A 24,388-nucleotide genomic window follows, 5' to 3' on the forward strand; every position below is an offset into this window, starting at 1 on the left:
ACCGCTGTGCCACCCGGGCTGCCCCTCATTTTTTATTTTCAAGATTTATTGATTTATTTGAGAGGGGGGAGAGAGAGAGCACAAGAATGGGGCTGGGGGCTGGGGAGCAGAGGCAGAGGGGGAAAGAGGGAATCCAGAAATGCACAAGCCGCCTCCCCACTGAGCCCTGAGCCTCCAGGACCCTAAGATCACGACCTGACCGGACCCCTTGTGGATGGAGCCACCCAGGCGCCCCTGAAGGAAGGAAGTTTTTAAAAAGGGGAGGAAAAAGCCCGGAATGTGGCCAAACGCCTTCCTCTGGGCCTCGAGGAGCCGCCCCTCTCCAGTGCACGCAAACACAAACTTTCCTCCCGTCACGTGCCTGCCGGGGCCAGTGACTGCTCCGTAACCGGAGGAGCCGGGCCCAGCCTCCCCTCCCCGCGCGCTGGTCGGGGCGGCCGCCGGGAGGAGAGGAGCCTGGGCCGCGGCGGGGACCTCGCAGCAGCGGGGACGCGGGGCGCTGCGCAGGTGAGTGGGCGCTGCGGGCGGGAGCTGGGGGCCGCGGGCGCCCGAGCCCCCCCAGCGACCGCCAGGCCGTGCTTCTCCCCTCTGCTCCCCGCCTCCTCCCCCGCTCGCACGACCCGGCAGGGGCGCCCCGAACCACGTCCTGCGCCGGCTCCTCGGGGCCTCTGGTCCGCGCCGCCCGCGAAGGCTGCGGACTCTGCCTTGGGGGCCACCCCCTCCTCTGTAGTCTTGTTTTTCTAGCAATTGACAGTAAGTCCTGTCCGATGGACGGGGTTTGGCTTCACGACGCTGTGAATACGCGAGACGCTCTCAAGTCAGAGTTCTGAAAGAGGAAAATCCGGTGGGAAGTCTGTCTGTCGGGAAGCAACTTCCAGAATCGCCTTGGGAGGCACCCAGCCCGTTTTAACTGTCTTAAAACTGTAGAGTCCCGAGATCAACGTGTGAGCCGGAGATGAACAACCGTGTCAAAGCTGTCCCGTTGCAAAATACTAAGATTTACCATTGTTTTCAGGATTACTAGCAGTTTGGTAGTTCCTAGAAAGGACCTTCAAAAAGCTTGCTGGGTGAGGGGATGCAGGCACTGGGTAGATGGGGATGAGGGATAAAGGTGGTGGTTTTCAGATGCACCTACAGGCCCTTTGGGGCTTTAGGCAAGCAAGACAGGATACAGACTGTGGTTTGCTTCAGCTTCGTGTGCAATTCCAACTACGTTTTTCAGATTGAGATAATCAAGATTCTGAAATCAATTTGGTAAAACAAATGCTCTAAATGCTTAGAACAGAGAGGCCTTAGTACCAGGGAAAGGTGCTGATACATTCAAAGCAAGTGTTGGACACCTCCTAAGGGCAAAAAACAAAGATTTTTCTTCAATTCCTCTTCCTTCACTTATTCAGCAGCTACTTCCTGAATATCTGCTACATGGCAGGCTCGTGCCTGGTCCTGTGGATCTCACAGTAAACCAACAGGCAGCCTCGGTTTCACAGGCAGACAACCAAGCAGGACAGTCACTTCTCAAAGGGTACCCGTATCCTGCAGCAAAAGCAGTGAAGCGAACATTGCTAGAACAATCCAGGGTCTTTGGGGCATGGAGTTTCACCTTTCCTTCAGGCATTTCATCCTCTTGAATGAGTACCTTTTCGTCTATAAAAGTCTTACTTGTATGCATACCGTGGTCACAGCAGCTCCTCAGAATCTTCCTCACCAGAGGCTTTAAGCTGTGTAACTACATTTCAGGTCAGTGTCCTCAGCTCCAAAGGCAGACTGCTCAATTTTTTCCAAGAAGACAACAGCCTGAGAGCAGAGGCTGAAGTAATGGGAGTTCCAGTCCTCCTGTCAGTAGCCCTCTCCCAGCGTTGCTCCCCACTAATGAAAGAGAATTTGTGCTCTTTCAAACACACCTGCAGCACCCAGCGAAGTCTCGGGAAGCCTGGATTTTTCCAGAAACTGAAGAGTTTGAAATAAGTCACTTCTGTTATTTGAGGCCTATATTCTTTGCTTATGAAATAGAAGAGGTAGGCTAGATGATCAGTGAGGTCTTTTTTTTTGCCTTTTTTTCTCCTCCAAAAGTAAATAAATAATTCTACTAATTTCATAAGATGTTTACAAAGAAACAGTAGACAGTCATATATAAAGATGATGTCACTTATACCTATAAAAGGGACACTCCTCAACCATGCAGAATATTCAGGGACCTAGAATCTGAAAGAAAATCTGAAAGAGGGATCCCTGGGTGGCGCAGCGGTTTGGCGCCTGCCTTTGGCCCAGGGTGCGATCCTGGAGACCCGGGATCGAATCCCACATCGGGCTCCCGGTGCATGGAGCCTGCTTCTCCCTCTGCCTGTGTCTCTGCCTCTCTCTCTCTCTCTGTGACTATCATGAATAAATAAATAAAATCTTTAAAAAAAAAAAAAAAAAAAGAAAAGAAAATCTGAAAGACTCAGGCTGCAGACAAAACTTAAAATTAAACTGTCTCTACTCCTCCCACCTTCACCCTATTCCTCTGTTCCATATTCAGATTCTCAAGGTCATGAACATCTGCTGTAAGCCTTACCGTATCATGTATCATTTTCGTAGACTGGGGATTGTTCAGTAACAAGCTTACATAGTCAGAATCACCTGCTCTCAAAAGAACCATACTTAAAAAGTATCTAATTTGGATAATCTCACAATAGGTATCAAATTCCCTTTAAAGGGGAATCAATTCATTGTAACAAAATATTAGACTATTTACCTCTAGTGCCTTTCTTTCTCTTCCCTAGATGCATTCCCATCATAAATGCAATTTCATATTCTCCTCCTTCATACTTTCTCATTTGGAAAATCAAAGCTATATAGGATTACTTTATTAAATAGGGCAAGAAGCATGTCCTATTCATCTTTGTATCCCTTGTAGCTACCACTGTATCTGGCATACAATAAGTGTTTCTTGAAAAAATGACTCATATTTTAGAGAAAACATGTTCTGTTTTCCCTTCAGTATTAAAACACCTGCACACTTGTGTGCACGCACACACACACTATCTAATCCATTATTCACAGCTAATAGAGGCTGAGCTCATTCTTGTGTGTTCCTTCACAATCCTAATGCCCACCCTGCATTCATCAACACCAGCACATTCTATACTTTTTGCAGACTCAGTTAGTATACCAAGCACTGAAATCAAGTTCTGCCACTAAATAGCTGGGTAATTTGAAGCTGAATATTGAACATTTCTTTCTTTAAAAAAAAATATTTTATTTATCCATGAAATACAGAGAGAGAGAAAGAGGCAGAGACACAGGCAGAGGGAGAAGCAGGCTCCACACAGGGAGCCCGATGTGGGACTTGATCCCAGGACTCCAGGATCATGCCCTGGGCCGAAGGCAGGCGCTAAACTGCTGAGCCACCCAGGGATCCCCTGAACATTGAACATTTCTATGCCTCCATGTCTTCTGATGGAAAACAGTAGCATCTGAATTGAAGGGCTCTGAGATAATATCTAGTCATTAGATAGGACACTGCCAAAGGTAGAGGAAAAGGTCAGAGGAGAAAACACAATAAAAATGTAATGATTATAGCACCTTAACATATTAAATGTTAATCGCTGTTGTTTTTGTTTGCCAAAATTTCTAATGCAAGCACTCCCATTAGCAATCAATGTAGTTCACCTTCAACCTCTGTGGTTGAAGACACATCTGCCTGCCATGTTTGGGGTCTCTCCTAGAACCTTTTGATGGACTCTGTCCACTTAAAACTGAAAACATGTCTGCCAGTGGGTAGAGAGGCACAAAAAACAAGCTGCTGTGGCATAAAATATTCAGCAGTCTATAGGGTTGCGCAGCTTAGAGGAGTCAGCCACCTAGGTAAATATTCTTAGAGAGTATGTGGGTGTATTACCTTAGCCAAAGAACAAATATTAGGAAATGCTTCATTGCCTCCAGTGACATCAGGTTTGAACAGACAAATGCCATGGCTCCTGTAGCCAAAGGGGCCTTCGTACCACCAGAAAGTAAACAGTCACCTTTCCTTTGGCCAGGTTTACCTGGAGCCGAGGGTTCTCAGGTCCAACTTAGATATCAGTCCCTAATCATTCAAGCCAGCATCTTAGTCTCTCTTATTTCTTGCTTTAAATTTTAATATCTGGTTCTGTTTATTGATACTCTATAGCCAGTCTCCATCTCAAAAGAGTTTGAAGCAGCTTCCAATCAAGGAGATATACAACTGCAAATAAGTAAAAACTGATCAGAAACCATCCGGCACTCAGTAAATACCTTCCATTCTGTTTTAAGTTGTAATCCAAAGAGAAAAGAACCAGATATTTTACCACCATTGCTTTTCTTTGGGAACATGGAAAGTTGTTAACATAAATAAATAAATAAATAAATAAATAAATAAATAAATAAATAAATAAATAAATAAATATAAAAGAAGAGACAGGGCACTAGTTCTTAATCAGAGTTACCTTTAATAATCTAATGAAAGCTATGGATCTTTCTATCCTGAAGAATGAACATGGAAAAATTGGCCTACAGTTTCAGGGGAAACAAAGACTTCTCAAAGGAGTTGAAATTAATCTGATTTAGAGAAGTAGAAAGCTAGTTATAGAGAGAGCTAATTACAAATCTTTAATATTTCCTGTGAATGGGCATTGAATTTATTTTTAAAATTTTGAACAGTTCTGTAATTTTCTGAATAGGTAAAATTTACTCATGGTACAAAATTCAAAAGGCAGAAAAAGGCACTATAGTAAAAAGATAGCTTTCCTTCTACTTTGTCCCGCAGTGGCCCAGTTCACCTCACCAGAAGCTGCCACTGTAACCAGTTTCTTAGATATTCTTCCTGCAATAGTCTGATATTCTATATATTATCCTATGCATACATAAACAGCATGCACACACACACACATATGTTCCACACATTGTTTTGTTCACGCAATACTTCTGGAGAGTACACACAAAGTTGCCTTATTCCTTTACTGGCTGAAAAATGTTTCACTACTGGATGTACCGTAATTTATTTAACCAGTCGCTATTGATGGATATTTAATTTGTTTCTAATCCTTAGAGATTAAAAAGTGTCACACTGAACATCTTTATATATATATCATTTTTTATATAGGGCTGTATAATAGAAAAAAATCCTCCAAAGTGTAATTATTGAGCATTAAGCTTAGCTTTGAGAAAAAAGGCAGGGGGGAGAGACCATAATGGATTGCCTAAATTTTTTTGCATTTTACAAAAAAAGCATACCACTTCTTCCAAAGAGGAAAACTGTACACTAATCTTTATAAGAATTTCGCACCTGTACCCTAATACAAAATACATTGCTTCTTTTGGAGAATTAAATAATGGAGTAGGGAATATCTTCAGTGGCAGCTTTTGATAGTCATGTAGTAGATTCATACATCTATATTGATTTTTTTAAGTTTTTATTTAAATTCCAATTAGTTAACATACCCATAATATTAGGGTCAGATGTACTATGTACTGATTCAGCACTTCTGTAGACCGGTGCTCATCACAACAGGTGCCCTCCTTCATCCCTATCACCTGTTTCACCCATCTCCCCACCCCCACCTTCCCTTGGATAACCATCAGTTTGTTCTTTATAGCTAAGGGTGTATTTCTTGGTTTGCCACCTCTCTATTTTCCCCTTCACTTGTTTGTTTTGTTTCTTAAATTCCACATATGAGTGAAATCATATGGTAGTTGTCTTTCTCTGACTTTTTTCACTTAGCATTATACTCTCTAGCTCCATCCATGTCATTGCAAATGGCAATATTTCATTCCTTTCTTTGGCTGAATATTCTATTGTGTACATGTGTATATATACACACATATATGTGTGTATACATGTATGTGTATAAGTACATATGTGTGTCATGTATCTATATATATGTGGTAATGTGGTATATATATTCCATGTATATATAAATTTATACACACATGAACACACACCCACCCATCTTCTTTATCCATTCATCAATCGAAAGATACTTGGACTGCTTCCATAATTTGGCTATTATGTATAATGCTGCTATAAACATCAGGGTGCATATATCCCCTTGAATTAGTGCTTTGTATTCTTTGGGAAAATACCTAGTAGTGCATTTGCTGGATCATAGGATAATTCTATTTTTAACTTTTTAAGGAACCTCCTCCATGCTGTTTACCAGAGTGGCTGCACCAGTTTGTGTTCCCGTTGACAGTGCACGAAGGGTCCCCTTTCACCACATTCCTGCCTATACCTTCGTGCAAGGAACCCTGGAGATACAAGGATAAATGAGAAACTCTCAGTTTAAGATTTTATCTGTCTGATAGAGCACGCTCACGCAGTGGGGAGAGGTAGAGGGAGAGGGAGGAGCAGACTCCTCACTGAGCAAGGAGCCTGATGTGGGATTGGATCCCAGGATCCTAATATCATGACCTGAACTGAAGGCATTACTACCTGTGCTTTCTTCAAGGACTTTTATGGTTTCAGGTCTTTTGCATATTTTTATTTATTTTTATTTTTTAAAGATTTTATTTATCCATGAGAGACACACAGAGAGGGGCAGACGCATAGGCAGAGGGAGAAGCAGGCTCCCCACAGGAGCCTGATGCAGGACTCGATCCCAGGACCCTAGGATCACAACCTGAGCCAAAGGTAGAGCTCAACTACTGAGCCATCCACATGCCCTTTCTGCCTATTTTTAATTGGATTATTTATTTGGGGAGCATTAAGTTTTAGAAGTTCTTTTTAAAAATATTTTTTTAATTTATTTATGAGAGACCCAGAGAGAGAGAAGAAAGGCAGAGACACAGGCAGAGGGAGAAGCAGGCATCATACAGAGAGCCTGACGTGGGACTCAACCCTGGGTCCCCAGGACCATGCCGCAGGCCAAAGGCGGCGCTAAACCGCTGAGCCACCCTGGCTGCCCATAAGTTCTTTATACACTTTGGATACTAACCCTTTATCAGATATGTCATTTGCAAATATCATCTCCAATTCCGTAAGTTTTAGTTTTGTTGATTGTTTCCTTCACTGTGCAGAAGCTTTTCATATTGATGTAGTCTCAATAGTATTTTTTTGCTTTTGTTTCCCTGGTCTCAGGAGACATCTAGAAAAAAGTTGCTACAGCCAATCTCTGAGAAATTACTACCTGTGCTTTCTTCAAGGACTTTTATGGTTTCAGGTCTCAAACTTAGGTCTTTAATCCATTTTGAGTTTATTTTTGTGTATAGTGTAAGACAGTGGTCCAGTTTCATTCTTTTGCACGTAGCTGTCCAGTTTTCCCAACACTGTTTGTTGATGAGACAGTCTTTCTCCCATTGTCTATTCTTTCTTGCTTTGTTGAAGATTAACTGACCATATAATTGTGGGTTCATTTCCAAGTCTTCTATTCTGTTCCATTGATCTATATGTCTTAATTATGTGACATCTATCTTGATTTTTTTTTAAGTATGATCTAACTAAAATCCATCATTCCTTGATGGATTTATGGATGGAATGATGGATTTATGTATCTAAACTGAGAGTTTCTAGGTGCCATTGCTGGCTCAGTTGGTTAAGTAATTTGCCTTCAGCTCAGGTCATGATATTAGGATCCTGTGATCCAATCCCACATCAGGCTCCTTGCTCAGTGAGGAGTCTGCTCCTCCCTCTCCCTCTACCTCTCCCCACTGCATGAGCGTGCTCTATCAGACAGATAAAATCTTAAACTGAGAGTTTCTTATTTATCCTTGTATCTCCAGGGTTCCTTGCATGAAGTAAGTTCTTCATAAATGTTCCTAGAAGGAACAGATAAGCTTCTAAAGATCAGAGATCATATGGCATTAACTTCATGAGCTCTTGGTAAAGACAATGGTGATGCTAAGTGGGGAAAAAGCTAGGATGAAACTCTGCCTTCTAAGTAAAGTTCCCATGGTATGGCAATCCTGGAAGCTTAACAAATAAACCCCAAATCCTTCTGTTTCCTTCTCCAAAAGGGATGGTTATCTCAACAGGGTCAACGGAGCCTTTCACACATTCCATCAAGTATTGAGGAGGGAAGTCTGAGGTGATAGAAAGGTTCCACCTGTCTGCCAATGGTTCGTAGACACTGAGATCCCCAAGTTTTTCTCAGGTGAAGGTGCTTCCTTTGACACTTGGTTCCTTATTATTAAGACACTTGACAGGCTTAGCCCCAAAGGTACTAACACCACTACCTTCCTGATGATGAAAGATCTGTGCTTTTCAGAATCCAGGCAACAAACTGCCAGACTGAAGATGACCCTGGCTTGTCCAAGAATCCTATCACTGTGTGAAAGGTGGCTTCTCAGAATGGGCCCTTATCCACACTGAGGATGTGGAGCAAAATTGGAATTGGGTCAACAGGAATTGCTTAAGACAATGCAGGTGGAGAAAATTGTTACTTAAGGGAGAGTTTTTGGAAATCCTTTTTTAAAAAAATCTTTTATTCATTTGATAGAGAGCACAAGCCAGGGGGAGGGGCAGAGGGAGAGGGAGAAGCAGACTCCCCACTGAGCAGGGAGCCTGATGCAGGGCTTGATCACAGGACCCTGGGATCACGACCTGAGCCAAAGACAGACACTTAACTGACTGAGCCACCCAGGTGCTCCTGGAAATCCCTTTAAACCCAGATTATTAAGTAACACATTTTGTCCTAGATGTGGTGCGGGGATGTTTACCACAGGTTGGGATTGAGACTTGCTGTTGTGAAATACCTGCTCAGCTTGCCTTCTGGAAGGCTTGGGTGGTGGGGAATATGACTACGGAGCACCCACTAGCAGTCAAGCAAGCAAAGAAATCCTGGCTGCCATCCCAGGTCAGAACCAGAGTGAAAGCCATTGGCATGGCTTTGCTCCAATCCATTGCTTCTCTTCCATTGCTTTTCATGAGAACTCACAGTTATGGGCCTGTTAAAAGGTTCCCCTTCTGCTGGCTAGAACAGAGGGAACTGAAAGAAGGAGCAGGGATGGCAAGGAAGCTGGCCTGGAGTGGGGAGGTTGGGGGTGGTGGTACTCTAGAGTGGCTGAAATCTGTTCTCCTGCCTGGGGATGGGGGTTGCACTACCACCACCCTAAACCCTCTGATGCCTTTCCTGAAATCATATGTTGTCTCCCTGACTGGGTATCAAATGTCTCAGCATTCCTCCCTGACAGCTTTTCCTCTGAGCTGACTGCATCCCTTCTGCATCATGTCATCCCTGTGGAGATGGTAAGCAGCTTGCATATCACCTCCTTCTGCTGTCCTAACTCCTCAAACCCTGGAAGGCAACTTCAAGGGCACGGCTGCCTCTTCCTTTCTCCAGCCTAAGAATCTATAAGAAATGTGGGTCAAAGAGAAGCAGTATTTCCTAAGGTCATAGCTGGTAAACATGCATTAGAATAATACAACCAAGTACGATCAAACACAAAAGAATAAAATATCCTTAGAGATATTGAAAGCCAGGCCCTGATCCTGGCTATGCCATCTACAAATCCTGGGAAGTCAGGTCGCTTGCCCTCCTTTATCTAAGTCCCTTCCTCCTCGTCACAGGACAGGATCAGATGATCTGTAATGCTCCTCTTCAGCCAGCTTCTGACACTCTTCAATAGGGACAATAGTCAGTGTTGGTGAGGGTATAAGATTAGAACTCTCATACATTGCTATTGAAAGTGTAAAGTGGTGCAACCACTTCACATTCCCAGAAAGGGCCAATGTTGTTACGGTAGGACCCAGCACTTCCACTCCTAGCACACATCCAGGAGCAATAAAAATATGTCCGTGCCAAAGCTTGTGGATGAGTGTTTACTACAGTGTTATCATGATAGCCACAGAGTGGCAACAGCCCAAATACCCATCAACAGATGAATGGATAAACAAAATATGATATATATCCATGTAACAGAATGTTACTTGGCAATAAAACAAATGTTACTTGGCTACAACATGGATGAACCTTGAAAACATGCTCAGTGAAAGAAGCCACTCACAAAGGGCCACATGAATCTGAAATGTCCAGAATAGGCAAATCCATAGAGAAAGGAAGTGGATGACTGGTTGCCTAGGTCTGGAGTGGGGGTAGATGGAGGCAGGGATTGGAAATTGATGAGTAAAGAGTGCAGGGTTTCCCTTTGGGGTAATGAAAATGTCCTAACATCAATTGAGGTGATGGATGCACTACTGTATGAACATACTAAAAGCTGAATGAATGTACACTCTCAATGGGTAAATTGTATGGTATGTGATTTATGTATCAATAAAGACATTTTTAAAAGAACAAGAACAAATGCAATTTTAAAGTCCCTTCAGCCTTACCAGGAGAGCATGTGATCAAACTTTTGGATCGTTGCCATGCTGATGTGTGAGAAATAATCTCTCATTGTAGTTTTCATGCACATTTCTCTTATCATAGGGGAGGTTCAGCATCTATCTGCTCAGCTCAAAGTCCATTTATATTGATTTCTTTTTATCATATACTAAATTCATATACATATGAGGTATGATACATATAAGACCATATGTATCTATGTGCCGAATGTTTATTGCAGCATTATCATGATAGCCATAGAGAGGCAACAGCCCAAATGTCCATCAACAGATGAATGGATAAATGAAGTATGTATATGATAAGTATATTATATATATACATCTGTTTCTGGACTTTCTAATCTGTTATAGATGTCTGCCTATTCATGTGCTACCACCACACTTGTAATTATTAAAGCTTTACAATAAAACAAGCAGTGAGGTACTCAACAAAGTCAAGCTGGCTGCCAGCTCAGGGCGCATGCCATCCCCAACCACCCAACTACCAAATCCAGCCACTGTCCCAGGCTGCCACTTTCCCAGAGAAGCCACAGCATTGTTTCAAATATGGAGAAACACTTTAAATTTGTCACAAAAACGCTTAATAGGAATGCCAAGAAGCTACTGGAAGAGGCCAATATTAAAAAGGGCATTCAGAAGGGCACCCAGGAGTTGCAAGAACACATACCAAAGACCCAAACTATCAGAAAAACCAAGCAACTTAGAGGAAAAAAAAAGAAAGAAAGAAAGAAAGAAAGAGAGAGAGAGAGAGAGAGAGAGAGAAAGAAAGAAAGAAAGAAAGAAAAAGAAAGAAAGAAAGAAAGAAAGAAAGAAAGAAAGAAAGAAAGAAAGAAAGAAAGAAAGGCCAAGCAATTAATTTCTCATGAATAAGGGCTAAGGTTGATGCTGTGGCAACCTGAGACCAAACTGCAGTGACAAAGAGCAAAGGTGAGTCTGTGGCAGGTGTAGTCAGGTCTATGGGTGACAAACTGAGGAGTTGAATGTGGACAAATGATTTCTGCTTTGAAGGATAAATATTGTAGATATTTTAAGAGAGATCACTCACATTCATATAACTTCTATTAACAGTATTGTGTTATAATTGTTCTATTTTATTATTGTTGTTATTAATCTCTTATTGTGCCTAACTTATAAAGTAAACTTTACTACAGGTATATATATATATATATATAGGAAAAAACAAAGTATAGAAAGGGTTCGGTGCTACCCACCATTTCAGGCATCCCCTGGGGGTCTTGGGATGTACCCCCACAATTAGGAGGGGACTACTCCATCAAGAAATAGTGAGGGGAAAAAAAAAGAAATAGTGAGGATTTTGCCTTTCCCTTCCCAATTCTTTACCTTTGCTTATTTTCCCTTGTTAAATTGTGTTGAGGAATGCCCCCCTGGGTGTTAAAGTAGTGGTGATGGTGAACACAGTTCTCTTAAGACTTTAATAGGCCTGTGCTCTCTTAAATCCTAGCGCCAAGGATGCCTGGGTGGCACAGTGGTTGAGCATCTGCCTTGGGCTCAAGTTATGATCCTGGGGTCCTAGGATTTCTTTCTTTTTTTCTTTTTTTTAAGATTTTATTTATGAGACACACACACACACACACACAGAGAGAGAGAGAGAGAGAGAGAGAGAGAGAGAGGCAGAGACACAGGCAGAGGGAGAAGCAGGCTCCATGCAGGGAGCCCGATGTGGGACTCGATCCCAGGACTCCGAGATCAGGCCCTGGGCTGCAGGCGGCGCTAAACCGCTGAGCCACTCGGGCTGCCCTTTTAATTTCTTTCTTTTTTTCTTTTCTTTTCTTTTCTTTTCTTTTCTTTTCTTTTCTGTAGTTCGGGGGCTTCTGTTCTTTCGTTTTTGTATGTTGTAGTGATCTCGTTTATTTCTTTTTTTATTTCTAGGAGTATATCTTTCTGCGTGCTTCGTTCTTGTTTCGTTCTTTTTTCTTTCTTTCCTTTCTTCTTTCTTTCTTTCTTTCTTTCTTTCTTTCTTTCTTTCTTTCTTTCTTTCTTTCTTTTCTTTCTTTCTTTCAGATTTTATTTATGAGAGACAGAGAGAGAGAGAGAGAGGCAGAGACATAGGCCGAGGGAGAAGCACCAGAGTCCTAGGATTAAGTCCCACATCAGGCTCCTCTAAGGGAGCCTGCTTCTCCCTCTGCCTATATCTCTGCCTCTCTCTGTGTGTGTCTCACATGAAAAAATAAAATCTTAAAAAAAAAAAAAAAATCCTAGCACCAGCTCTAAGCTTGGCTCCTCTTCGCCCCCACCCTGAGCCTTTCCTGCCATTCTTTCTGCACTTTCTGGACTTCATCCTATACTACTAGGCTTGGTTCCAACTGGACTATGAGCAACTTGAAGGCAGTGGCCATGGATTTCCCTGTGTGCCCTGCCGTATCCACCCAAGGCCACAGGGCCTGGCACAGAGTAGGTCCCAATGGATTGTGCTTGGTTGATGAATTAAGGTGGGTTAGATTTCATCATGCTGGTGATATCTCCCCCAGTGGGTAGACTTAGGGAAGTGCTGTCCTGCAGCAATCCAGATTTCTAGCTTCTATTTTCTGCCAAGAGGGGATGGGAGTCGGGAATGGATGAGAAGACATTTCCCAGAGCCAATCTGTGCCCTTATACAGCTCAGATGACTGCCGGTTTCATCTCACTCTGCTACCATTACCTTTACCAACCCACAGCCCATAGCTTACCTAGCTTGGGTTGACAATGAAGTCCCTTTGGACCACCTCAGGAAAGTCTAAAATGCAGTTTCCTAGGCTCTACCCGAAGAGACTCTGGAGTATAGCCTGGAAACCTGGGTTTTGGCCAACCCCCAAGTGACTCTGATGTAGGGATTCTCTGGGGAAACATTAGCCCAACAAACCAGCCCCTCTGCTTGTTGCATCCACTCACTACACATATGCTAAGCCCCCACTGTGTGAAGGCCCAAGGAAAGACACACCAGAGAGCCTGTCCTCATGGCACTTACATGATCCCAGCAGAGATCACACAAGTGGGAAACCCTGTTGTTATTCTCATTTTATGGCTGAGGAAACTGAGGCTCAGAAAGGAGATTTTGACCAAGATCCTAAAACTAGTAAATGATAGACACAATTATGATATAACCTTGAGAAAGTTGTCACATTTCAAGACTCGCTGTCTCAATGATTCCTGCATATAAACACACCCATCATTTGAATCGTGTTGAACAGTTTACAAAATGTTGCCATTTCAGTTAACATTACAAATGCAGCTCCTATGTGTGGTAACCTAACTTCACAGAGGTTACACAAGCTGGCCATGCAAGTCAAGGGCCGAACTCTGATTTCAGTCCTGGTTCCTTGGGACTGTAGGCCATCGGCAGTTAGGGTACAGAGGAAAGATTTCTTCTGAATGAGACAGGGTTGTGGTGAGGCAGGGAGTGAAGCTATTCAAAAGAAGCATTTGTCACAGTTCATCTAGTAGAAAGCCAGTTCATGCAGATGGAGTCCCCCATTGCCAACTCTCTGATTCGTGTTTACCTATGCCCCCATGAATTCGATCTCCTGAGCTGGAGCCCAGACAGAGGTTATCTAACTCCCCAGATGATTTTAAAGAGTAGCCAGCATTAAAAATCACAGTGAGCCATTCACCTTGACTTTCTTCATGTTCTACTTCCTTGGCTGCCTGTGAACATGACATCATGACTCACTGGTGCTTTCTTATTCCAGATGAAGGGAGAAGCTGGAAGTATGCAACATAATGAGAAGCCGAAGCAGGTAAGTGCCAGCACCGCACCTACCAAGCTAGTGAGAATGCTGGCTGTCTTCCCATTGTCCCTTGGCCCCAAATGCTCTATCCCTCTGGCCTGTGAAACCAACCCTTTCAACTGCTCTGGAGACAGAAGCAGCCTACCAGGGGCTGGAAATGGGATTGGGCACCAGCTCTTGAGCCCAGCTAACTTCTGCACTGTTCTCTTGCACTTCATAGAGACCTGTGGCCTGTTTATAATCCTCTCACTCCGGCTGCCAGAGAGAGAGAAAACACCACAATCCGCGAAAAAAATAGCTGATTCTATACGCGAAATTGAGGTTTTTGATTTAGCTTGATCTGCTTATACACAAATGAAAAATTCCTAGCAAGTCCTGAAAAGCTCATGAAAAGAGTCTTCTGAATACTAAAAAAGGAATAATTGCAAAACCCAAGGGAAATGTCTGGCAAGCTTGAGGGTGACCTTTCAATGGCCTGTTTAAAAGAACAAGTTCCTCTGATTGGTCCTGCCCATTCAGCCCTCAAGGAGAGAGCTGAAAGTTCATTTCCAGAGCTCAGGACCCTGAGGAGCACTCGCACTTCAAAAACTTGTCACTGACCGTGGAAAATGACTTAGTTCTTTTTGGTCTTTTCGATCAGAAGTGGGATGGAGTAAGCTAAAAATAAACAATTCAGGGCAGATTCAGGTTGCTCTGAATGGGTCAGTAAAACAGTCTGCCCCTTGAGAGCTCCAAAGTCTGGATTATAATACAACATCCTATTAGATCAGCTTCCCTTCACCCAAACCCCCATGTACACGGTCCAATTCACAGCCGATGAACAGCAGGCACACACCTAGAGGGACCAGCACATCCAGTTCTCTCCTGTGGAAGAATGTGAGCAAACTCCATCTGGGCTTAGAAATAGAAGATGTAGGGGGATCCCTGGGTGGCTCAGTGGTTTAGCCCCTGCCTTTGGCGCAGGGTGTGATCCTGGAGTCCCTGGATCGAGTCCCACATCGGGCTTCCTGCATGGAGCCTGCTTCTCCCTCGGCCTGTGTCTCTGCCTCTCTCTCTCTCTGTGTCTCTCATGAATTAATAAATAAAATATTTAAAAATAAAAAAGAAATAGAAGATGTATATTTCTATTTAAAAAAAAAAGAAATATAAGATGCAAGGGACATCTGTCATTTCTGTCCATTGTACAATGCAAGTTGGTGACAACTGGTAGCCAGTATTCTCCTTCTCCTAATTGTACCTTGTTTGATCAGTGAGCCTGCTATGATCTCTACTTTAGACTTTTGGAAGAGACTAGGTAAGGGACCTCTCGGTGATTGCCAGAGGTCTGTTCTTTGCCTTTCATTATCCTGTCCAGCTGGCAGCCCAGGCTCATCTCACTAGAAGCAGAGGAATTATTAAAAGTCAGAACACGTATTCATTCATTGTTTTCTTTGCCAGCAAGTGGGTGATGGGGATGGGGAAAGAGTTCTGGCCCATGAACAGATTCTGCAGATCTTTCTGCGATGGCTGACTCAGCCTTGCCTGCCCACTGGAATTAGTAGGAGAGCTTTAAAAAACACAGAGGCTCAGGTCTCACCCTAGAGACTCTTATGTAATCAGGTCGGGGAGGACCTTGGGCATTGGGATGTTTTAAAAGCTCCCAGGTGATTCCAGTGCATAGATAATGGACGTCTCTGTTCCCACGGGAGGGCTGGTGCTGAAGCCCCACTGCTGTGGAAGGCTCACCTGTCCTTCTTGGGGTGACAGAACTGACTGCTAGTTTTTTTGGAATCAGGTTTGTTCTCTTCCCTCCCCCAACCTGAATTCTTATTTTCATAAACACACCCATATACAGCCCGGGAACTCTTGATAAGAAAGAACCTCCCATAGAGGCTGGGAAAAGGTCAGCAGAGGTGTGATGCTGATGTGGTTGAGATCCTGATCCCACACTATCTGTGCCAGGACTCAGTACGAGCTGCCTGTGACATCAGAAGGCTTCCTTGGGGCCTGATACCTTCTTGTCCTCCTCCAGGAGGGACACATCTGGGGCTCCATGAGGAGGACAGCTTTCATCCTGGGCTCTGGCCTTCTCTTGCTGGTGGCCTTCTGGAACTCAGTCACCTGGTGAGTCTGCACCACCAGCTTTGATTCAGGACGTGGGGCCAAGTGTGCTGGTCTGGAGGCAGAGCATGAGGTAAGGAGCTGTCCACCCACCAGTCTGCGCCCAGAAACCTGAATGATTTTTCTTCCAAGGCATCTTCAGAGATTTTGGGGTGCTTCTGGCTACTTTTGGCAAGCCCAGTGGGAGAAGCTGCTGTCTACATTCGAAGGGATGGAGTGGATGCTCTACTTTATAGGTGAGGTTCCCAGACCACTAGCATTTAGGGTTTGGGGACATGATTATAGGCTCTTTTTCTATTGTTTTCTTCTCTACTTTTGAGAATTCTCAGCTCCTCATCCCAAAGAATGAAGACTTTAAGCTTAAGACAGTGGTAATCCCAAAGAGTGCTCATCATAGGCAATCTGAAATGGATGCTTAAAGATGTCTAAAAAGAGAACTGGAGACTCCCCTCTCCCCAAAAATAGAAAAAGAAAAAAAGAAACAGCATGTGTGAAAATGAATGCATGTTTAGAGTCAGAATCCTGCTTCTGGATGCCAGGCCCACGAGCACAGAGAGCTGCTCTATCTCCTGTGAGACTGTGTCTTCATACCTGGTGTAATCTAGCTCTCTGCGCTTGACAGCAAGTGGTCACTTAATAAATATTTACAGATAGTGTGAATGACTCACAAAAAGCCAAAGAAAATGTGGAAGAAAACAAGCATTTCAACACAGATATTTATAACAGCATTATCTACAGTTAGTGAACATCCTCAATCACAGGTTCGTTATTAATGTTACTCTGTGCCGAATTTTTATGGAGGATATAGAGATATTTAAGATGAAATATTTACCTCATTTAAAAAACTATGTCACAGGGGTACCTGGGTGGCTTAGTCGTTTAAGCGTCCAACTCTTGATTTTGGCTCAGGTCATGATCTCAGGGTCCTGGGATGGAGCACTGCTTTAGACTCGGGTGGCCAGTGGGGAGTCTGGTTGGGATGCTCTGCCTTTCCTCCCTCTGCTCCTCCCCCTACCACGCCTCCTCCTCACCTTTCCCCAACCCATACGTGCACTCTCTCTCAAAATAAATAAATAAATCTTAAAAAATAAAAATAAAAACTATGTCACAGTCTAGAAGGGGAGATTAAAAAAAAATTGCCAGTGCCAGTTGTCACAAAGCAAAAGTACAAATAAAATGTTCCTGACAAATGTTTTCAGCTGGAAGAACTCTGAAAGCAGGCTAAACGTTAAATATGGCAGGTTCAGTGCAAGTTGTCATTGAAATCATTGAAAAGAACAATGCAGATTGCCAACATATATGCGGGAAGTGGTGGGGAAACATTTGATATGTTTCTGTTACAATTATGGGAAAACGACTTTCCCCCAATGATAAGCAAATATGAAGAAGCAAAATATTTGCAATTTTAGATTTTATTTTTTTAAAGATTTTATTTATTTATTCATGAGAGACAGAGAGAGGGAAAGAGGCAGAGACACAGGCAGAGGGAGAAGCAGGCTCCCTGCAGGGAGCCCGACATGGGACTCGATCCTGGGACTCCAGGATCACGCCCTGGGCTGAAGGCGGCGCTAAACCGCTGAGCCACCCAGGGATCCCAATATTTGCAATTTTAAGTGTTACAGCGGGGAAAAAAGTTCCAGATCTTCTCTTGTTGGGGCTTTTTTCTGTATTCCTCAAGGAGCCTTTGGATCTACAAGTAGGCAGCCACCTTGGTGGATGGGCCACTAGGCAATCACCAACCTAACATTTTTATTTTTCCAAATAAGAAAGCGTGCAATTTCTGAGAATAAAAGTAAATGCATGTTCATTGTTAAAAAATAAAAATCAGACAATTCAAGTAAGCATAAAGAAAGTGAAAATTGGGTAACCCGGGTGGCTCAGAGTCCCATATCGGGCTCCCTGCATGGGGTCTGCTTCTCCCTCTGCCTGTGTCTCTGCCTCTCTCTCTCTCTCTCTCTGTGTCTCTCATGAATAAACAGAATCTTAAAAAAAAAAAAAAGTGAAAACCACCCACTCTCATATATCTAAGAAATAACCATAGTGAATATATTAGTATAAATCTCTTCTATATTGGATATACGGTTGAACTTCTAAGACACCAACTATTTTTTTAACTATTCTTTTTTCATTGAACAGATTGTGGACATCTTTCTATTGTCAGTATAAACTGACTATGTTAAGCTGCCCTGTCTAGTCCATTGAATAGAGATACTCTAATCTATTTACTCCATTTCCTATTAATGGACATTCAGGCTCCATCAGTGTTCTATTGTGATTTTTAAAAAAATAGGTAATAAATGTATATGTGTATAGACATGTGTGTCCTTTTTCCTTTTTTTTTTTTTTTCCTAGCACCCTCTTTTTTTTCCCTTGGATACTGCCAAATTGCTAAGATATGTGTTTGTCATATTTCCCCACAGTGCTGGCCAAGTATTTTTCAGGTCCCAACTGGCACAAGCTCTGGGGTTTCTGGTGGGAGCCAGAAGGATACACAGAATTAAGTCAAATGCCTTTGCCCTTTGAGATATTTAGAAGGAGGAGGCAAAACATGGACAAAGTTAATAGTGCAAGAGTTAGGTAACATTGTATTATCATTTGAATAACTGCCAATCAGGGTGGACAAAGTGCTTGTTTGTCCACAGTCAGAGATCAGAGATACTTGGGAGGACTTTACAGGAAAGTGGGATGCGGAGCAAAGAAAGCCTTATCTAAATTTTAAGTCTCAATCAGCATTTTCTAAAGTATCCTGCAGAACATCAGTGCTGTGGGATGTGAATGGGTGGGGTGACCATACAATTCATTATCCAAAGAGACTTTTGTGAGAGTAAATGAGCTGTTGTTAATAATTATGCCAGACTGCCTGATGTAAACTGAAACTGTCCAGGGCAAACAAGGATGCGTGGCCATCAGATCGGTTTTCTGAGAAAACAGAGTTTCTGGGTTAAAAAAAAAAAAAAAAAAAAAAAGACCAGGAAAGGCCATTTATCTTATTTTTTAAAGATTTTATTTATTTATTCATGAGAGACGCACAGAGAGAGAAAAGCAGAGACACAGGCAGAGGGAGAAGCAGGCTCCATGCAGGGAGCCCAAAAAGTGGGGCTCGATCCCGGGACTCCAGGATCACACCCTGGGCTCAAGGCGGTGCTAAACCGCTGAACCACTTGGGCTGCCCAAAGGGTGAATTTAACAAAGCTAAATAGGTTTCTCTGCTGCAGGAATTATTAGAGCTGTTAGCACACTAGTCTGGATCATGGCTCTCCAATAGAGCAGTGTCTGAACATTGTTTAACCAAGAAGCGCCTTGAAAGAGGAGTTTTCCACTTTGGGAGCTGCTCACTAGATGCCTGAAGTCCCGCTGCTCAGTTAGTAGGGCCATAGGGATTAGGTTCCTGACTCCTAGTCCAGTGCTCATTGGGGACTGTATCCTACCAAGCACTTCCTCTTCTTGTCCCTTCCTTGGGAATTCATAAAATGTTTAATGGGCACAGACTCCCAGATATCAACCTAAATTTATTTGTAGTTTATTTATCCACTATTGTATTATGTAGATTATATATTTATTATAAATATAAATTTTATTTATGTTTAACTTTTTTCTGGGGCGGGGGGTCCTCAACCACCTAGAAGGTTGTGGCCTCCATTTTACAACTAAGAAAATAGAGGGGCACCTGGTGGCTCAGTTGGTTAAGCATCTGCCTTCTGCTCAGGTCATGATCCCAGGGTCCTGAGATCCAGCCTAGGGATGGGCTCCCTGCTCAGTGGGGAGCCTGCTTCTCCCTCTCCCCGTTGCTCATGCTTTCTCTTTTGCTATCTCTTTCTCTCAGATAAATAAATACAATCTTTAAAAAAGAAAAGAAAAGAGACCCTCCTTAAGTGACCTGCCTAAGTTCCCCCAGTTAGCTGGGTCACCCCAGGACAAAAGATAGGCCCTCTGGCCCAGAGCACCAAGACTCCCTGGCAAGGGACTATCTACAATTCTGTGTGACAGTCTTAGCAGCCTTAGTCACATTCAAGCTTGTGTTCAGTTAATACATGTGCTGCAAGAACCTGAAGTCCCCTGATTGTTTCCTTCTGCTTCCCCATCTTAGGTGCCATCCAAGTACCTGGTCTGCTCTTCTGGAGCTTCAATGGGTTTCTACTGGTGGTTGATACAACTGGAAAACCTAACTTCATCTCTCGCTACCGAATTCAGGTCGGCAAGAATGAACCAGTAAGTGTTGCTGTGGTTTCTCCTGAGCAAAGCAGAGAAAGCAAGAGCCGAAGCCACACTCAAAATGCTCACTGCAGGCCTAGGAGAAAGCATGGCCACTGTGAGCCAAGTTATTGTGTACAAGGCTCCCCCAACTGAGAAGATTAGAGAGAAGAAATAATCTGCCCCAGATCTCAGATGAATGTTGCTGATTCCCCACCCTGGCTCTGTGCCTCCCTGCACCACCCCACAGCACTGCAGTCAGCATTTTGGGAACCAAGCTGATGGGCTCAGCCTGCTACTGGGCTGAGTTTGGAGATGTCAGGCAGCTCCCCACTCAGCCACTGGGGTAGGGATAGCAATGGCTGGATGCCAAAAGCGTGGATGACAGGGGTCATGAGGGACATGGCTGCTGACATAATGGGGTCTGAATGTGTAGGCTGTGGCTGGTTTTTAAACAGGTCCTCCTTCCCAACATTCAGTTCAACTGCTGGTGCATAGCTTATCCACAAGAAACAAGGCCTGGACTCTGCTTACAAGGCCCAGTAAGGGAGAGAAGGCCAGTACACACATTTTCAACTTAACACAGCGCTGGAAGTGAGCCCCACTGTGCCCTGAGCCCAGCCACCAGCTCAGTGCTCTGACAACCTCCAAGAGCCTTTCCTTACACAACAAGAAGTTCATTCTTAAACTCAGAATCTTTCCCCAGCTCCACCCAAACCACATCTTGGCTCCTTTCCCAGAGAAGACAATCATCTTTTAATTATCTGCCAAGGTGCCTAGGTGGCTCATCTCAGCATTCAGAGCACTCTGCCCCAGCCCAGCCCTCCAGAAAGCAGAATGCCCTTGACCAAGGCTCTTGGAATAGCCTTCTTCTTTCTTCCTTTCTTCTTTCTTTCTTCTTCTACTTCTTCTTTTTTAAAGGTTTCATTCACACTCATTCATGACAGACACACAGAGAGGCAGACACATAGAGGGAAAAGCAGGCTCCCTATGGGAAGCCTGATGTGGGACTCGATCCCAGGACTCTGGGATCATGCCCCAAGCTGAGGGCAGACATTCAACCACTGAGCCACCCAGGCATCCCAGGATATCCTCTTCTTGAACCAGAGCTGCCAGCCAGGCTCACGGCCCCGCACACTTGAGAGATTAACTGCCAGCCAGCTGGGGGGCTTCCTCCAGGTCCAGCTTGGCAGGCATGGACTGACTGGAGCCTAAGTGTCTAAGCCAGCCTTGGTTGTTAAGAGCCCTTTATCTGTCAGACCACGGCATTCTCCTTACCAGGCTCTAATGCCTTGGTCTTCAAGGTCAAGTACTGTAATAACCCTCATGGTTCAGGTGAGGAATCGGGCTCAGGTGTGACATGGGTAGATGATTCACACTCAAGCTCTTTGACCCCAGGGCTCATCCTCTCAACCACCATCCTGGTGGTTGAGACATCAGCTCTCAAGAGTATCACCTACCATGACAACACTCCTTGTAATGGTCTACAGTGGTTGGAGAGCCACACAGGGAAGGTCTGGTTGCATTTTGCAGAAGCTGAGCTCAGAAAGGCGCAATGACTAGACTAGCTCAAGGTCAGAGTGTTGCTGGGAAGCAGAGCCAGGGCCCCATCCTCCAAATTCTGTCCTCTGAATTCTAGGTCCGGTGCCTGCTCTGTTTGCTGTCACACTCTCCTGGTTAGCAGGTCTGTACCCTCTCCTCCCTTCTCACACCCCCCGCAGGGGCAGGCAGGAGAGAAATCCCAGACTTCCTCCACATCAGCCTACCAGCAGTACCTGCGACTAGGCTCTTTGAGAAAGTTGTCTGTAGTTTCCAGTTCCTCTCTGTCCACTCTGTTCTCTCAACATTTTGTAATTACGAAAAATTTTGTAAGCGTAGATACAGAAGTTGAGAAACGTAGTATAGTGATCGCTCACACACCACCTAGATTCACCGGTTTTAAACATTTTACAGGATTTGCATTATCTATATGTAAAAATAGAAATATGTATGCATCTCTCATTTTTAGCTTAACCATTTGAAAGTAAGTTCCAGACATTACAAACCTCACCCTAAGTCTCTCAGCCAATAGCTCCTAAATTACCACAAAGCCATCATCTCACCTCTCCTGTGCGCCTCCTCTGGCCAGGCCTTCACCCCCACTGCTCCTCCTCTGCTGCCCTGGGCAAGGGTCCCGGGATGTGGCCTCAGGCTCATCTCCCTTACTCCTGGCCTGTGTGCCTCCACAGCTGCTTGTTTACACATTCTTGCTACCTGTTCTACCTGGCCTCTCTGCTTTTCCTCTCATCTCAGTGGCCACTCTTTCATGGTCTTCCTTCTGGTCTCTCCTCCTCTCCCCTGCCTCTTCATCCTAAGTGTCCTGGGGTTCAGGCCTTGCTCCTCAGTTCTGTCTTCACTCCCTCACTTATCTCCTCCAGGGTCATAACGTTAAATACAGTCCATGACGTTAAATACAATATGCCCACAGCTCACAAATTTCTGTCTCTAGCCCAGCACTCTCTTCTGAATTCCAGGCTCAGATTGCCAGGTGCCTCTTTGACATCTCCAATCCAACATGTCCCCAAGAGAATTTCTGATCATCCCTTCAAAGACTGCCACCCACAACCTCCCCAGTCTGAGTTCACGGCAGGGCCACTCTTCTAGATGACCAGCCCTTGGGCTGAAGACTCTCTGCCCAAGGATCTTTGCCCTCACCTTCCTCATCTCTTTGTTCAAATCTCACCATCTCCACAAAGCTTACCCTGATTATCCTATTTAAAATTATTGGTGCCAGGAACATAAACTCAGTGAGGGAAAGAATCTTTCTTTGGCTCATTGCTCAATTCCCAGCACATAGGACACCACCTGCAACGTAGAGGGTGCTCAAAATATCAGGTGAGTAGGGCAGCCCTGGTGACCCAGCGGTTTAGTGCCACCTTCAGCCTGGGATGTGATCCTGGAGACCCGGGATCGAGTGCCGCGTCAGGCTCCCTGCACAGAGCCTGCTTCTCCCTCTGTCTCTCTCTCTGTCTCTCTCTCTCTGTCTGCCATGAATAAAATAAAAAAAAAAAAATCAGGTGAGTAAATGTAAATGTAAACATATGTGACACCCCCCCCCCTTGGTCAGGGTTTCTAGAAGAGTGGTATGGCTTCATCTACAGGTGCTCTCAAACCAGGCTGGCCAGACCTGGCTTCACCATGGGGCTGGAACTGAAAGCTTGGAGATTGGATTCAAGTCCGTTAGTTCATGCAGCGCCTGCAAAAGCTGAAGGAAGAGCAAGGCCTGGAGTCTGAGGACCACTCTGAACTCAGCCTTACCTTGCAGCTAGAACCCCTCCAGTTCCCGGAGGCAACTCAGGGAGAAATCACTTCTGACCAATCCCAAACCAGTTCATCAGGGCCCAGGAAGTGACCCATGGTCAAGGGGCTATCCTGGGGAGCCCCAGTGCTCTGAGGGAGGGAAGGGTCAGATATTAATTCTTGGGCAAATGCTGGCTATAATATTGAGGCTCAGTGGGGTATGCGATTTGGGGCCAGCTATCCAAAGAAAACCTGGAGAGAATGCTCAGGCAGGTCCCCATCCTGACAGCCCCACCATGAGAACTAGGAAGACCAGGTCACAGGAAGTTTAGTCAAGAGGCTGCACAGGAAGCTCTCTGGCTCACCTCTCTTCACTCGGCCTAGTCCAGTGAGGCTGGGCCACATGAGGAGGCAGACCTTGATCTCTGCACCTGATCATGGGCAAGCCTCTGCGGATGAGGAGGGGCTCAAAGACTGAAAAAAGGGTATCAACCTAAGAGTTGACAGCCTTCTCTAAGCACCCTGGAGGCACCCTGAGATACCTGTCAGGAATACGTCTGGGCCTGGCCAGAGACATGGGGAGAACAGTGGTAACAGCAGCAGGAAGGAGAAGGCAGGCTCAGGCTGGTGGAACGCTGCTGAGAAGGGAGTTTCCAAAAGCAGTATTGCCACATGGTCACACCTCAGGGCTTGGGCAGTAGTCAGGAGCTGCTGGCTATGGCCAAACGTCAGACCTAGCATCCACTCCAGACTGAGGGCCTCCTGTGAGTGGGTCACAGTGAAGCCATGTCTAGAAGGGAAAGACCTTCTCACTCTC

At 44.6% G+C, this 24,388-nt stretch overlaps 1 protein-coding gene across 2 annotated transcripts in view; it reads left to right on the forward strand.

Moving 5' to 3' along the window:
• The first annotated feature begins 366 nt into the window (after positions 1-366).
• FAXDC2 (fatty acid hydroxylase domain containing 2) overlaps positions 367-24,388 on the forward strand; it is a 28,075-nt gene continuing 4,053 nt past the window's right edge. Inside the window, exons 1-5 of one of the 2 annotated variants that reach the window (XM_038534950.1) lie at positions 367-507; positions 13,963-14,010; positions 16,013-16,104; positions 16,234-16,337; positions 20,189-20,310. In XM_038534950.1, coding sequence (XP_038390878.1) covers positions 13,963-14,010; positions 16,013-16,104; positions 16,234-16,337; positions 20,189-20,310 — 366 coding nt within the window. In that variant the 5' untranslated portion in view covers positions 367-507. Of the gene's footprint in view, positions 508-9,159; positions 9,182-13,962; positions 14,011-16,012; positions 16,105-16,233; positions 16,338-20,188; positions 20,311-24,388 lie in introns of those variants that run through there. The other variant, XM_038534949.1, reaches the window with a different exon arrangement.

The sequence above is a fragment of the Canis lupus genome, chromosome 4 (genome assembly GCF_011100685.1).
Source record: "Canis lupus familiaris isolate Mischka breed German Shepherd chromosome 4, alternate assembly UU_Cfam_GSD_1.0, whole genome shotgun sequence".
Taxonomy (NCBI): Eukaryota; Metazoa; Chordata; class Mammalia; order Carnivora; family Canidae; genus Canis; species Canis lupus.